At 38.2% G+C, this 16,343-nt stretch overlaps 1 protein-coding gene across 6 annotated transcripts in view; it reads left to right on the top strand.

Moving 5' to 3' along the window:
* acot7 (acyl-CoA thioesterase 7) overlaps window positions 1-16,343 on the top strand; it is a 97,510-nt gene that overhangs the window by 19,796 nt on the left and 61,371 nt on the right. For 4 of the 6 annotated variants that reach the window (XM_066643631.1, XM_066643635.1, XM_066643629.1 and 1 more), the window contains exons 4-7: window positions 5,511-5,602; window positions 6,816-6,930; window positions 7,649-7,663; window positions 8,314-8,400. In XM_066643631.1, the coding sequence (XP_066499728.1) occupies window positions 5,511-5,602; window positions 6,816-6,930; window positions 7,649-7,663; window positions 8,314-8,400 (309 nt within the window). The remainder of the gene's footprint in view (window positions 1-5,510; window positions 5,603-6,815; window positions 6,931-7,648; window positions 7,664-8,313; window positions 8,401-16,343) is intronic. The other 2 variants (XM_066643634.1, XM_066643630.1) reach the window with 1 other exon arrangement.

Raw genomic sequence — 16,343 nt, 5'->3', positions numbered from 1 at the left:
TCGGCCTTGGGAGCGTGATAAACAGGAAACTGAAATGATCTTGTAATCAACCGATTCACGTTTTTACGTTAAATACTTCATATTGGCCTTAGTTTACTTGCTGCTAATTTTAGTAGTACATATATTGTATCTATTACCGATGTAATAGGTGTCTTTTCTGTCAGATATCACGTCAACACTTTTCAGTAGGGGATTGTTTATAAGGTGGTGTCTCCATGCGATAAGAGAAAAAAAACAAAAAATGCATATGCTAATATTTAGCCTTCATCTTTCCTGAATGTGGGTTATTTTTATCTGGCTGAGGATATGTAGGCTAAACATCCATCCTATGTGGAAGCAGAAGGCAAGCTGCCATGGGAAACAATTAGAGCAAACATTTTCTAACAACAACTTATAGGGTGGAAATAACTAAAACAGCTTTAACGTCAAACGACACGTTGGATTAGTCTTTTTATGACAACTAACAAAGCTTACATATAAATCTAGAAAGGGTTATTCTAACAAGTGTCAGTTATTGTTATTATTTTTTTCTGGAAGTTTCTGGAAAAAAGTTACAATTTTCAAAGGAAAAAATTTACAATTGTCAGCAGCTACAAATTAAAACAAATTTGTTGACATGTGGTGTCCCACAAGGATCCATGCTTGGGCGACTACTGTTTAATCCTTTGCACGTGCCAAATCCTTAAAATAGTCAAATAGCTTATCATAATTATGCAGATGATACTCAGATCTATTTATGCTGTCATGTCACTACATTCCCTCTGGAATAAGTTAAAGCATCATTTATGACATCTGACACATGCTGGAATAAATCTTTAATGACAACTAAGAAAAGCCTACGTAAATATCTGTAAAAGCTTATTCTAACAAGTGTCAGTTGTTATTAAGCTTGTTACGTTGGAAATGACTGAAGCAGCATTTTTGATAACTGACACATATGTAGGCTGTCATAAAAGGCATATTCTATCAAGTGTCAGTTGTCATAAAAGCAGCTTCAGCCAAATCCAACTTAAAAAGGTGTTACAACAGCTGGCAATTGTTGAAATATACCTTTTATAGATGTTTACCTAGTCTTATGTCAGTTGCCATTAATAAGCTTTTTTTTATAGCAGTAATTTCGGCTTTGTGAATGAACACAGTGAAGTGTACGACAGTAAAGTGTTGCCACATGCCACACTCCCTGGCAGCAAGGAAGGCTTACTTCAGTTCAGTTTGTACACTCCAGTTTGTCAGTGCTTTCCTTTTAATATCTGGGCTCTAGTCATTGAGTGTGAAAGGTTCATAACAGTGTTCCTCACCACTCGGCACATTGCTTTTTTTATTTTTTTTTTCTTCTCCCTGAAATCACTCCAGTGCCACATAAATGCAGCCTACCCAAAATAGCCTCACTTGCACTTTGGAGAGTGCGAGCAAGCTGTGGTGGGAGATGCTGAGGTCTCCATGACAACTAAAGTAACACTAAGCAGCTAGCAACCCACTTTGGTGGGAATTTATTGGAAGATGGGTTTGATTCTGAGTGGCTCATGACGACCCTCTACAGATTCCAAATGGCTTTTTATCAAGCAGAGGTCATTTCTTTTTTAAAATCACAGTGCCCTTTTTTGGAAGTGAAATGATGTTGAAGAAGGAGATAATAATGAGGAATTTTTAAAAACAAATGAATGTTTACATGGCACATTCTTGGTCTGGAAAGTAAAGGGAAAATGATGGATTTTACCCAAGTGTAGTTTAATAGCAAGAATGCATTTGGTGTATGATGTTTGTTTATTTAGTTTTGCACAGGAGCTGCAATTCCATAACAGTAGCCATGCTAACTTTTTAACATTGTGCAAGATGCATATCCTAAATGATATCCACCTAAACATAGACGCCATGTTTTTCCTGGTGCCTCTCAATCTTTGTTCTGCATTTGAAACTGGTGATCATAGCATCTTATTTGGATTTAAAAACCTGGCTTTTTTTTTAAATTGAAATCAACTACTACTATAAAGTAAAACAAATATTTTTGAGCTGCGGTGTCCTACAAACATCGATCCTTGGGCCTCTACTGTTTATTTTTTAAATGTTACTCCTAGGCAAAAACCTTATAAACAATAAAATGCTGAGGTATAGTGATATATATATATATATATATATATATATATATATATATATATATATATATATATATATTCAAAATATTATAATAAATATAATTCATATAATTAAAATTTACATACATTAATAAATGTATACAAATATAATTAAAATATTCATAATTCTGATTTAAATACAAACGGGATTCCAAAAAAGTTGGGACACTAAACAAATTGTGAATAAAAACTGAATGCAATGATGTGGAGGTGCCAACATCTAATATTTTATTCAGAATAGAACACAAATCACAGATCAAAAGTTTAAACTGAGAGAATGTATCATTTTAAAGGAAAAATATGTTGTTTCAAAATTTCATGGTGTCAACAAATCCCAAAAAAGTTGAGACAAGGCCATTTTTTACCACTGTCTGGCATCCCCCTTCTTCTTACAACACTCAACAGACGTCTGGGGACAGAGGAGACCAGTTTCTCAAGTTTAGAAATAGGAATGCTCTCCCATTCATGTCTAATACAGGCCTCTAACTGTTCAATGATCTTGGGCCTTTTGGTCGCACCTTCCTCTTTTTGATGTTCTCTGTAGGTGAAAGATCTGGACTGCAGGCTGGCCATTTCAGTACCCGGGTCCTTTTCCTACGTAGCCATGATGTTGTGATTTGCTGCAGAATGTGGTCTGGCATTGTCTTGTTGAAAAATGCAGGGTCTTCCCTGAAAGAGATGACGTCTAGATGGGAGCATATGTTGTTCTAGAACCTGAACGTGGTTCTCTGCATTAATGGTGCCTTTCCAGACATGCAAGCTGCCCATGCCACAAGCAGTCATGCAACCCCATACCATCAGTGATGCAGGCTTCTGAACGGAGCGTCGATAACAACTTTGGTTATCCTTGTCCTCTCTGGTCCGGATGACATGGCGTCCCAGTGTTCCATAAAGAACTTCAAATCGTGACTCATCTGACCACAGAACAGTCTTCCATTTTGCCACACTCCATTTTAAAAGATCCCTGGCCCAGTGCAAATGTCTGAGCTTGTGGAGCTTGCTTAGAAATGGCTTCTTCTTTGCACTGTAGAGTTTCAGCTGGCGACGGTGGATTGTGTTCACTGACAATGCTTTCTGGAAGTATTCCTGAGCCCATTCTGTTATTTCCTTGACAGTGGCATTCCTGTTTGAGGTGCAGTGATGTTTAAGGGCCCGGAGATCACGAGCATCCAGTAGAGTTTTACGGTCTTGACCCTTACGCACAGCAATTGTTTCAGATTCTCTGAATCTTTTGGGCGGTACGGTGGCGCAGCAGGTAGTGTCGCAGTCACACAGCTCCAGGGGCCTGGAGGTTGTGGGTTCGATTCCCGCTCCAGGTGACTGTCTGTGAGGAGTTGGTGTGTGTTGGTGTTCTCCCCGTGTCCGCGTGGGTTTCCTCCGGGTGCTCTGGTTTCCTCCCACAGTCCAAAAACACACGCTGCAGGTGGATTGGCGACTCGAAAGTGTCCGTAGGTATGAGTGTGTGAGTGAATGTGTGTGTGTCTGTGTTGCCCTGTGAAGGACTGGCGTCCCCTCCAGGGTGTATTCCCGCCTTGCGCCCAATGATTCCAGGTAGGCTCTGGACCCCCCGCGACCCTAAATTGGATAAGCGGTTACAGATAATGGATGGATGGATGGATGAATCTTTTGATGATGTTATGCACGGTTGATGATGATAACTTAAAAGTCTTTGCTATTTTACGCTGATTAACACCATTCTGGTATTGCTGCACTATCTTTCACTAACAATGGTGGAATTGGTGATCCTCTTACCATCTTGGCTTCAGAGAGACACTGACACTCTGAGAAGCTCTTTTTATACCCAATCATGTTGTCAATTGACCTAATTAGTGTTAATTGGTCTTCCAGCTATTCATTATATGCTCAATTTTCTTTTTCCAGCCACTTATTTCTACTTGTCCCAACTTTTTCTGGGATTTGTTGACACTGTGAAATTTTGAATTTTGAACATATTTTTCCTTTTAAATGATACATTTACTCAGATTAAACTTTTTATCTGTCATCTATGTTCTATTATGAATACAAAATTGACATTTTTTTTATTCACAATTTGTTTAGTGTCCCAACTTTTTTGGAATCCGGTTTGTACTTACTGACATCAGTGATTTAGCTCCATACAGAGGTAGTTGTATTTGGCAATAAGGTGCCAAGGGGTTGAGGTCATTGTGAATCACAAAAGCAAAACTCTAAAGGCAGAGTCAGAAGTAATACTGGACTCAGACCTGAACATCAACAGCCATATATAAGCAACAACAAAATCTGCCTTTTACCATCTCAAGAACATATCAGAGTTTATGTCACAACCAGACTTAGAAAAAACAATTCATACATTCATCTCCAGCAGGCTGGACTACTGCGGTGGCCTCTTTACTGGACTTCCCAAGAGCACAATTAGACAGCTGCAGCTTATTTAAAATACAGAGCCGAGCACATCACTCCAGTTCTCAGTTCACTGCACTGGCTACCGTTTGAGTACTGAATTGATTTACAGTGTTATTAATTGCTTCCAAATCATTGAACTGACTTGGACCAAAATATACTGCTGATCTGCTTGAAGTGTGGGAACCAAGTAGGCCCATCAGATCACTCGGGATTGGTCAGCTAGTAGCGCTCATCGTCCCATATAGAACCACTCGGGAGGTAGTACAGGGGTTAGACCATGAAACTGAAACACCTGTCATTTTATTGTGGGAGGTTTCATGGCTAAATTGGAGCAGCCTGGTGGCCAATCTTCATTAATTGCACATTGCACCATTAAGACCATGTGCATCCAATGGTTCAAACATTGTGTCCTGAAGGCGGTGCCGTGTATCAGGACGACAACGCACCAATACACACAGCAAGACTGGTGAAAGATTGGTTTGATGAACATGAAAGTGAAGTTGAACATCTTCCATGGCCTGCACAGTCACCAGATCTAAATATTATTGAGCCACTTTGGGGTGTTTTGGAGGAGCGAGTCAGGAAACGTTTTCCTCCACCAGCATCACGTAGTGACCTGGCCACTATCCTGCAAGAAGAATAGCTTAAAATCCCTCTAACCACTGTGCAGGACTTGTATATGTCATTCCCAAGACATATTGACGCTGTATTGGCCGCAAAAGGAGGCCCTACACCATACTAATAAATTATCGTGGTCTAAAACCAGGTGTTTTAGTTTCATGGTCCAACCCCTGTAGCTTTCAAATGTGCTCTATGATAAACCTGCCTTGCATAAAATCTCTGATACAACCAGTGCACTATGTCTGTATGATTATTTTTTTCTTGACGTGAAAAAGAATCATAAAAAATGATTGTACTTTCAAAGGTAAAATCAACCATTTCCTCTCATTGTGCCAAAAGCATGCAATTTATAACTTCTTTGTTCTTCTTTTTCAGGTTCCAAGAAAGTGACCAACAAGGCGACACTGTGGTACGTGCCCTTCTCTCTTCAGAATGTGGATAAAATCACTGAAGTCCCTCCCATTGAGGTAAGAGTTCTGAGTCATAGGTCTGAGCCAGCGTGGTCGTATATTGTCCCTTACAGTGGGTTCAGTATATACAGATGTGATGTACATTAATGAATGCTATTGTAGAAACAAGCGTAGTGCACTGAAAAACCTGTCAGATGGTTGCACACAAAATGAAATATGTTCCATCAACACAACTGTTTACTTGAAACGGTGTTGAGGTAACACATTTTATTCTTGTGCAACTGTATGACACATTTTATTCATGGCAAGTCAAACCATGGATTTCAGTGTGTGGCGTTGATATGTCAGGTTTTTTTTGAGGCTAGGTTATGTATAATTTATAAGTGTATGTCTTACTCCAAGTGTCATAGTTTCAGTTCTCTGCTTCAGTGTGTGACTGTCTTCCTGAATTCAAGTCTGAATTTGTGATAGAGTAATGAAATGGTTTGGAGTGTCTTCCTTAAGAGCATACGCCGGGGTTTTGTACTGTCAGCATTGCTCATAGTGGGAGTGAGGCATCAGTGCAAGGTCATAGCAGTCTTCAGGACACAGGCTGGACACTTACTCTTGGCTCCTCAGTGGCTGCTGGACTGTATTAAGGGCTCTGCTGTAGGATGGCATTATATAATACGTTAGGGTGAATAACATACTTGCTACTCCCCTTTAATATTTCAGCTTCCCCTCATATATTATTTTATATTATTAAACATATTTTGTTCTTGTCCAGTTCAAACCTGTCCTATGTCTCTTGTAATAAGGAATATTGTAAAAGAAGGAAGGAGTGCTGCAGGGTTCAATTTTAGGGCCTTTCAGATTGTTCTAATATGCTGGCTACTTCCCACAGAAAACTCAGATTGCCTGCTTATTATCATATGTTACACGTGTTGTTGTCCAGTTTTAGAACATTTTACCTTGCATTTAACAATAAATTTGGTATAAATAAGCAGGGTGTGCTGCAGGGTTCTGTTCTTGGGCTATTCTAGTTCTGTTTTAGCTGTAAGTTTTTTAAGGTTTTGCTTAACTCCTTAACACCGATTGCTTGTATATGGATCCACATTTCAATTTCTCACTCTCAAAGCTGCATAATGTTTAGTTTTCTAAGTGGTTTCTAAATAAGAAATCTTAGGATTAATAACAAAATAATAAACCTAATGTTTAAGGGGTTATTTTGCAATTTTGAATGTCTTTTGTTAATGTCTTACAAAATGTTTCTTGTGTGTATTTATTTCAGTATTTTAGCCCTGAACAAGAAGAACAGGGTAAGAAAAGGTACGAGGCTCAGAAGATTGAAAGAATGGAGACGAAAGACAGGAACGGCGAGGTCATTACACCGGTCTCTCTCCCAGGTAATCTTCCTTCAGCACCCTTAATTACAAATGTATACATTGAGTTTTTGTGTGTATGTGTGTGTATACATATGTTTTAAAGTGCTTTTGTGTAATGTATATTTATAAATCAAAATTCCAACACTTTTAATTGCTACATTCACGTGTAATTTAATGTACATTCATGTAATTATAGAAACTATGGTTTCTATAGTTACCAATAAATTCCTCATGCTTGCCATTTTCAAACTACTTTATTTTTTAGGTTATTTTCTGTTGTATAATATGGTTTCATTTTTAATAATACACAACAGATACCATAAAATGACAAAAGATTAGGAGAATGTTTGAATTTTTAATTACATGTTACAAAAACAAGTTGCATATAAATATCAAATAATTAAATAAAATGACAAGTATAAATAAAATATTAAATAATTCATCATTCTTTATTTATGTACAAGCATGTTTTTATGAAAAAAATCTTAAGTATTTCCACTGTCCTACCAAACACTTGTATATCCGTATATCCATATTTTACTTTTTAAGACCATTAAAAAATGCCAGGTTTCATATCGAAGGAACTAATATAAATGATCTAAAATGACCTAAACCTAGCCTACTTTGGAATAACAAATATTTATTTCCTTTAGCGATGAAGGTATTTTCTAAACAGGCAAAAAGAGACTGTTTCTAATAAACATTTGTTTCGTCCTTTGTTTTTTCTGGATGCTTGCAGAAAGACACACAAAAGGTAAAGAGATATTCAGCTATGTCTTCTATATTAGTATTTGCCTCATTATTTCACTCTTTTTTTATTGCAAATGTCTTTGGGTTCTGTTAACTCTGTTATCTCTGAGTTCAAAGAAGTGGTTAATGTAGTTGATTCATTTTGGAATAATGATGAATTTCCCAACATTGTACACTGCAAATCTTATACAAATCGATTGATAAGTAAATTCAGCCACTTTAAGGTGTACCAACGAGTGTTAATTGCGTGCACCAAGCTTACATAATTTCCTCAGAAAAGCATGAAACATAATGGCAGCTGCAAATGAACTTCCAGTCACCATCCTCAGTACCAGCTGTCATCTAGAGGGGTATAACGTCCTCCAGCATTGAGCTGTACAGCAGTCCCGGAGTTATGGGGCACCATTCAATACCTTTAAGACGAGTAGAGTGGCATTCTCCACCAGTACCAGACTTCAGTGAAGTTTATATGGCAGAATTCAGTCACATTCCCACATCAATGTGCATCATCTAGTGTAAAGTCTTTCTAGAAGAGTGGAAGCTGTTGTGTGACCACAAACCTTTGGCCATATAGTGTATCTGTATGATGTATTTAAGGATTTAATATAGAATGGTCAGTAATAGTGCGTCTGTGTGTTTGTGGGTGTGTTGCAGAGCCCTATACTGTTGGATTCAGCCAGTCGAGTCTCATCCACCTGGTTGGTCCATCTGACTGCACTCTGCATGGCTTTGTACATGGCGGTAAGAAACGCTACTGCTTCTCAAGATATATATAAAGGCCTTATTTTAGGGAGTCTTTATCTTTTTTTCGCAGCCACGTTGGAATAAAAGGTTTATTCTTTTTTTTTTTGCTTCATTCTAAGAAGGGTGTTTACTGTTCACTGGAGGTTCTTGCTAGAGAAAACAAGAATAATGTGAAGGAGAAAAGGGAAGAATTACTGGGATAGGAGCATGGACATGGAAGAGTGTGTTATGCAGCAGGGACAGAGAGAGATGTAGATGAAGACAATCGGAGCGGGACCTTCATGTCATGTCCTGTAACCTCCGCTCACACACACACACACAACACAGAGAACACACAACACAGAGTCCAAGTCGCTGACCTGAATGAGTTACGTAAACACAACAACATCAGCAGCAGCCCAGCCATGCTCACACAGCATCTCTAATGAGGGAAAGAGAGAAAGACAGGGAGAAGGGGAGGGAGGGTGAGAGTGAGAGAGAGAGAGAGAGAGAGCACTAAACTGAATCTAAATGAAGGCTGAATATTTATCTCTTAATTGGGTAGATTTGCTCTCCTGCTTGGAGTGTAAATCTATGACCTTGCAACTACTCACTTCACATTATTTATGAAGCAATTCAGTACTTCGCCAAATCTCAAAATGATAAAATATATAACATATATGCATATATAACACATGCAAAATCTCTAAATATTGTATTTGAAAAAAGCACTTGAGCATTTATCAGACGATAATGTCAGTTGTGGGTTTTATTTTTATTTTTAATGTAAATGACTTTGAATTGATGTAAGAGCCCTTTAGCTAAGTGATGGCCACCTGTTCCATTCACAGCACTGTTATGAAGTGCTTTCAAGCAATGGAGCTCACAAGGGAAGAGGCCTAATTAAGAAAAGCATGTATTTGACCTATGCAAACATATGATAACCTCAAAGATGATGATTTTTATACAGACATGAATTACATGGTCATAGCCCTGTACCACTTTAGTTTGAGGGAATGTTTCATTGAATATATACAGGACCTGCTGAGCTCAACTAGGCATCAGCATCCTTTATAATAATATTAGTTTTAGAAAATCTGTCCATCATTTTAGGTAAAGGCCCATATGTCTATACATTTTAATTTACAGGGGGTCCTCGACTTACGACGTTGATCCGTTCCTACATCGTGTCGTAAACCAATTTTCAGCGTAAGTCGGAACATACGTACATACTGTACGTAAATAACATACTGTAAGCACTTATCCTATCCTAACACCTATCCTCCTCTGTCCCGAGCCGTGTAACCTTGTATTCTTCCGCCTCGCACACCAAACACGAAGTTTGCGTTATGATGTTTACGACGCAAAACCACTTAAGTCGAAACAAGGCTTTATACAGGAAATGGGAGATGTGTCGTAACCACGAAACATCGTAACTCGGGACTGACGTAACCCGAGGACCTTCTGTACATGGATACACCTTAATAAAATGGTAATGGTTGGTGATATTAACTTCCTGTTTGTGGCACATTAGTATATGGGCGGGGGGAAACTTTTCAAGATGGGTGGTGACCATGGTGGCCATTTTGGATCCAACTTTTGTTTTTTCAATGGGAAGAGGGTCATGTGACACATCAAACTTATTGGGAATTGGTTTTAACATAACTTTATTCTTTCATGAGTTATTTACAAGTTTCTGACCACTTATAAAATGTGTTCAAAGTGCTGCCCATTGTGTTGAATTGTCAATTCAATCCTCTTCTCCCACTCCTCACACACTGATAGCAACACCGCAGGAGAAATGCTAGTACAGGCTTCCAGTATCTTTAGTTTCAGGTACTTTACATCATGGGAACAAAATTGAAATAAGAATATCTGGCTTTTTGTGTTATACTACATGGGTTTTGTATTTTTATGTCATGGTACTACTAAAATAATTTGTTTAAAAATGTTTAATTCATCAATTCATTAATTCATTCATGACTTCTGAATGAATCTATTCCTAGAAACATAATTTATTGCTATATAATGTGTCATAGTGACACAACGTGTAGTGTCACTGCTACACAGCTCAAGGGTGCTTGGGTTCTGGGTTCCAATCCCACCTTGAGTCACTGTTTTTGGTGAGTTTGGTGTGTTCTCCCCTTGTCTGTGTGGGTCTCCTCTGGGTGTTTGACATTCTCTTACATTCTAAAAACTCACAGAAGGTGGCTGTGTGAAACTGTCCACAGGTCTGAGCACAGCTGTTAGTGACTGGGTGAGTGTGTGATGTCCAGGGATGGCCTATGATGGTGCCCTGTCAGGATATCACTAGACACACATCTGGAAAGGGCACACAGATATTGATCATTTTTAATATTATTAAAACTAATGTTTGTACATCAGTGCATTTTGAATCCATCATGACCCAGTCCTAGATAAATGAAGAAAGATAAGACAAGTGTAGGTTATAATGACACATCATCTTAAGCCTGTTTGGATGTAGTGCCTTGCTTTTCACTCAGCTGAGGTTATTAGTAGAAACCTCAGTAGAATAGGAAAGTAAACACAGCAGAACCAAGGTCAAGACAGAGCTGTGCATTGGGGGATATATTTTAGAACAGACAGGAGGTAGAGTGAGGGGAAATAGAGTGATTAACAGAGGAGTCATGTCTCAAATGGAAGATGTCATTTGTTTCCAGAATAACTCATAAACCCCTGGGTCAATCGATGCTGTTCAATTCTGCTCACATGCGTATGAGGGGATCATATTTCACTACCATATGGTCGGTGCAGAAGGTTGGCCAGAGGTCACATAAGTTCTATAAAATTGTGAGCACTTGTCAATTTCAGGCAGAATTAAGCATGACTAATGGCTATATTAAAGGAGCAGTTATTTTATTACAAATATTAATGGCAAAGTACATTATGAAAGTGAGACTGAATCTCTGACACGTCCAGGCCACTGGGGGTCAGTAGTCAGTATAATGGCTGTTGTATAACGTGTGTATGACGTATCACTGGAGAAAATGACTGACTGCTCCTTTAAAGCTAAAGTAGACTTAAAGATTATGTCTGTATTTTGTGCCCTGTTTGAACAAGATAAAATGTTGTGTGGTGTTTATGTTCTTCTCTTGTGCTCTTTTTATCAATAAGGCATTCAAAGCAACAAGCTGTCTTATTTAGAATGAAATCAAACTTCAAAAGCAAAGCAGTATTAACAACTGTAGTAAAAAAAGACAAAAAAAGAGCCCCATTGAAGTCTGTCGACTGTTTTTTGGATTGCACCCTTTGTGTAGAAAATCTGTGGAGAAATGGGGAACGGAAAAACATGTTATTTCTCTAGCTCTTTATCGATCGTCTTCTTCCCTCATGTCTTTCATTATGTATCCAGTCCAATTCCAAGGCAGAGATGTGAATGGAAAGCAAGCTGGATGCTCAATGCGTTTATATGCCCATGTGTATATTCTCTAAAACAACAATGTCTGGTATCGTACATGTTTATGTAGAAAGTGATTTATAGTGCTTTAGCATACGTAATAGGTTTCACTCAGGTTTGGTTTGAACCAGAATCCTTTACATATATTTTAGAATATTCAGCTTCTTTAAGGTGCTTCTGCTTGCAATATTATATATGTCAGTAGAATGGGGCACACTCTAGGGTAAGTCTATCAAGCCCAGTGCCTAGTGTGAGCAAAAGAGGTATGAAGTCCCTCAGCCAGCTTTGTACTGCACAGAAGTGGGATTGTGCTGTCTGAAGTGATCCATAATTAATCATCAGACATTAGTACCTGATGGGGATGGACCGTACTCACATTGTTCATACCATTACACTGTCTCAAAATATTAAGGTGGTATACAGTATAGCGGGGGTGGGCCTGATAGCGCACACAGACACTTGTGGATGATAAAAACTGACAGAGCTATGTCCAACGAATGGCATGAGAGGAACAGAGAGTGTTAAATATGTGAATTAAGGCTCCACACAGTTTAGAAGTGAGGAGGTAGACATGTCACCATAGCCATTTTTTGAGGTTGATATATTGTTCTAGAAATAATTGCAATAAACGATAGAACATTTAATGCTAATAATAACATACAGTGGAACCTCTAACTACGAACTTGATTCGTTCCGTGACACGGTTCGTAAGTGGAAAAGTTCGAGTCAATTTTCCCCATTTAAAATAATGGAAAAGCAATTAATGCGTTCCAGCCCCCACCCCGAAAGTCACCCTTTTTGAACTGATATATGTTTACAACACTCTCAAATTAGTAAAAAAAAATACATGTAGCGTTACTAAAAATAAAAAAGAAATACAGTGGTAACAGTAATAAAAAAGAAAAAAAGTTTGAAGTGGTTACACATCGCTACCTTGAAGACGTGACGACTGGCTGGAGGAGTAACACAGGCACTGGCTGTATGACGGGAGGTGGGGGTGGGTGGAATAACGGAGAGTAGGTGGTGAATGTGGGGAGACGAAGCGTAGTTACAGCTTAATTTAGCACTAATGTCGATGTCTGCTATTTACACTAATGCTAAATTGCTAAAGCTACAATTTGCTAATCTTAAAAGCTCACTCAATTCTGAGAGCGCTGGGAGACTCGCCTATTGGGGTCAGTGGCCATTTCCAGCCGCCGGCTCGGCGGAGGCTCGGGTTCGTTTCTAGAGTCATGGTTCATTGGTGGAGGCAAAAAATATTCAAATGTCCGGTTCGTATCTTGGAAAGTTCGTTAGCATAGGTGTTCGTTAGTAGAGGTTCCACTGTAGTAGCATATTAATGTAATTATTTTTTTAGGAATATTTGCACCCTCAAATCGGATATTTAAAAAAAATGTTTATATCCCAAAATAAATAGAGGGTAAAGCCTCATATCTGTCAGCACAAAGTCGAGTGAAGCGTCTTTGGTGTGTTTTTAAGCTCAAATCAGTGCTAAATGCTACTGTGCTAAATGAGCTACTGGGCTTGGGATTTTTTTGCCCATCCATTTTCAGAGCATGACATCACCAGTCAGTGATCTCCAACAGCGCCCTCTCCCTCTGGCTCTCTTAAATGCACAGGATTTTGCCATTATGACATGTCCTAATTTTAAAATACCATCCTCTTTTTGAGAGACCCTCCATGTTTTAAAATGGTGCTGTATATGGTATTACCCTTATACCCCACAACACTATTACCCGATCTTATGAATGCACATGTGACTAAATGCAATCAAATCCTCTAGTCCAGTTGTCCTGTAAAGCCTTTCCAAAACAGAGGCTATTGTAGCAAACAGAAGACCTTATTAACATAGCAGCCCTTGATTTCAAGAGAGACATCGTGGTGTCATATCCCACATTTATGTGCAATAAACAGTATATATCCAAAAGTATGTGGACAGTCCTTCATGCTAGTGGGTGCAGTTAACATACAGACAAACAGTGGCTCACTGATAATATGTGGGATTTAAACATTTGCCTTAGACTTGATGAGAGTAATTGTAGCATTTACTTGCTGTTCTTTGTTTTGGACGTTAGACCCCCACATCAAAGTGACAACATCTCAGCCAATACCAATGGGAAGGGTCTCACATCTGTGTGTGCAGCTGAAAATAGCACCAAACGTTTCCTAACAGCTCCTTCCAGGCCCTACTGGAGGCTTTAGGGTCTTTTGAGAGTTGCATTATTTAAGGGCATAACTTCATTAGATGCAAGCGGCTCTGGCACACAGTGCAGACTTTGAAAGTTGTCTCCAAATCTAAATACTTGATAGATATAAGATGGTAATAGGCCTTCTTGTCATTATTGATTACACATCGCATTGCACACTGTTATGAGACTGTTATGTTATTATGAGAGTTTTATCTTCTGTGAATTTTTTATTTTTCATAGTTTCCCCCCTATTTGAAATATTAACTTTATCCAACTCCAGAATGATGATCAGAAAGACGTTCGCTTGTGTACATTTTTTTTGATCGGATAATTGGCATAGCAACCGTCACCTTACCAACCACCTTGAATACTGTAATTATGTCCTAACAACTTCCAGCAGCCACCCTGGTTACTATAGCAACAGCCCAGAAACCACCATAAAAACCATTAAACAAGAACTTAGGATATCATAGAAAGCACAGAGCAAAATTCTAGTAACCATCTGGGATACTGCAGAAACAACCTAGCAACATATTTGACCATAACAAGTGTCTAATACCACATTAGCAAACATTTTGAATCCCACTGCAACCAACTAGCAACATCTTAGCAACCAACTAGCAACATCTTAGCAACCAACTAGCAACATCTTAGCAACCAATTAGCAAATGCTTATTCTGTGCGGTCACTCTGTTTCTAATTCATATCTGCAATGCCACAACATTATTTTACCATTTACTATATTCATGTGTAAGGATGAACGATATCTACTAATTAAACATGAATGTGCATGATGTCATGTTTGTTATCTTGCTGTGTTCTTACCCTTAAGCATTTCAATCACACTATCTGATAGCCTATTTGTGCCTCAAACCTTCACCAAACTCTCTAATTGGCCACCATTTCTGTTATCTTTGATGGATTTTTATATGCTCTATATTATATTTACTGCTGTGCACAGGACATTAGCCTGAGACCATTAGCCTAAGGGCTAGCCTGTCCAATGGCCAAAAGTTCTAGCAGATTTGCAAATAGGCTAATGGCCCAAGGGGAGCCAAAAATGAATTAAGTATATCAGTTAAACTTAGTCATGGACTCTGGAATGTTCAGTGGGAAAATTAAGGCATGTCCCAGGGCTTATTATTCTGTTTTTGTGCTGAACATGATGCAAATTCTGCATTGGACTGGATATTTTTAAACTGGACAATGAGTCGGCCTTTAGCCCTATGTTGTTATGTATTGTGTGTTTTATTTTTTGTTTTTAAAAGCCAGCTTTAAATTGTTATTTGAATTAAATAAATGTCATCTAAATATGTTATTATTAACTAATAAGGGTATGTGTCCTTCTGACAGATCTGTGAAGATTAAGAGGCTAATATTACAATAAAACAATGCCAAAAATGCTAAAATTGCTTCTAATGAATGAAAACAAATATAAGCCAGCATTATAAAAATCAAGCTAAATTGTACCTGCTATTTTCCACTGCTTTCCAAATGAAGCAACAATTAAAAACACACAAATAGTTTAATTAGTGTTCCTCTAAATGTTGTACCTCCTTATGTATCCAGTTTGAGAACAAGCTGACAAACATCAAAGACATATTTAGTGTAAATCCATTTTTGCCCATGTTCACCAAGGATGCCAATGTTTCTCAGTCTCATGTTATTGTGTTGGGCGTGAAATCTCACTGCTGTGAGGCTAGCCTGTGAGCTCTGAGGAGTTCAGAGTGTGGCATTTCTTTTACAGTTTGTGTCACACTTTCTCACCCCCATATGGAGAATCTCTGTGCTGTGGCCTATTGAAGTACAGGCCTGGTTAACCCTTGTCTGACAAGTTGTCTGTGATAGATTCAGAGAGTTTGTCTTTGTCTCATTTCACTCACCCCTAATTATACCCTCAAGGGAGCTGGACTATGGACATGTCTACATTGGGAAGTAAACGGTGTGATACCATGTTTTCTAATACTTTGTAAAAAGGTACCTGCCTTGAACTGCGATCAAACATCTGCACACCTTCAGAATGAAAAGTCAGATCATATCTCTTAGGCCCGTTAGATCATTATTATTAATATTTCAAATAATGTATCTTTCTAATAAGTGTGGTGCTTGTATAAAATTATATGTAATTACAATAAATGCAAAAGATATAAATACAGTAAAAGCACTTTATTTGTGTTGTGAGCAAGTGTGAAGAACAAAGTAATCCATATCTGGAAACAAATTTTCAAGAGTATGGATTTGTTACCTCAAGAGCACACTTGATTAAACATAATAAAGTATTTATGAACCAGTAAAGCTAGGTATTAAATGACAACTGTCACTGTTTACTTTAATAATGTTATTTGATTTACACT

The sequence above is a fragment of the Hoplias malabaricus genome, chromosome 14 (genome assembly GCF_029633855.1).
Source record: "Hoplias malabaricus isolate fHopMal1 chromosome 14, fHopMal1.hap1, whole genome shotgun sequence".
Classification (NCBI taxonomy): domain Eukaryota; kingdom Metazoa; phylum Chordata; class Actinopteri; order Characiformes; family Erythrinidae; genus Hoplias; species Hoplias malabaricus.
Note: the sequence above shows the minus strand (reverse complement) of the source record. Positions and strands in the feature narration are given on the sequence as shown.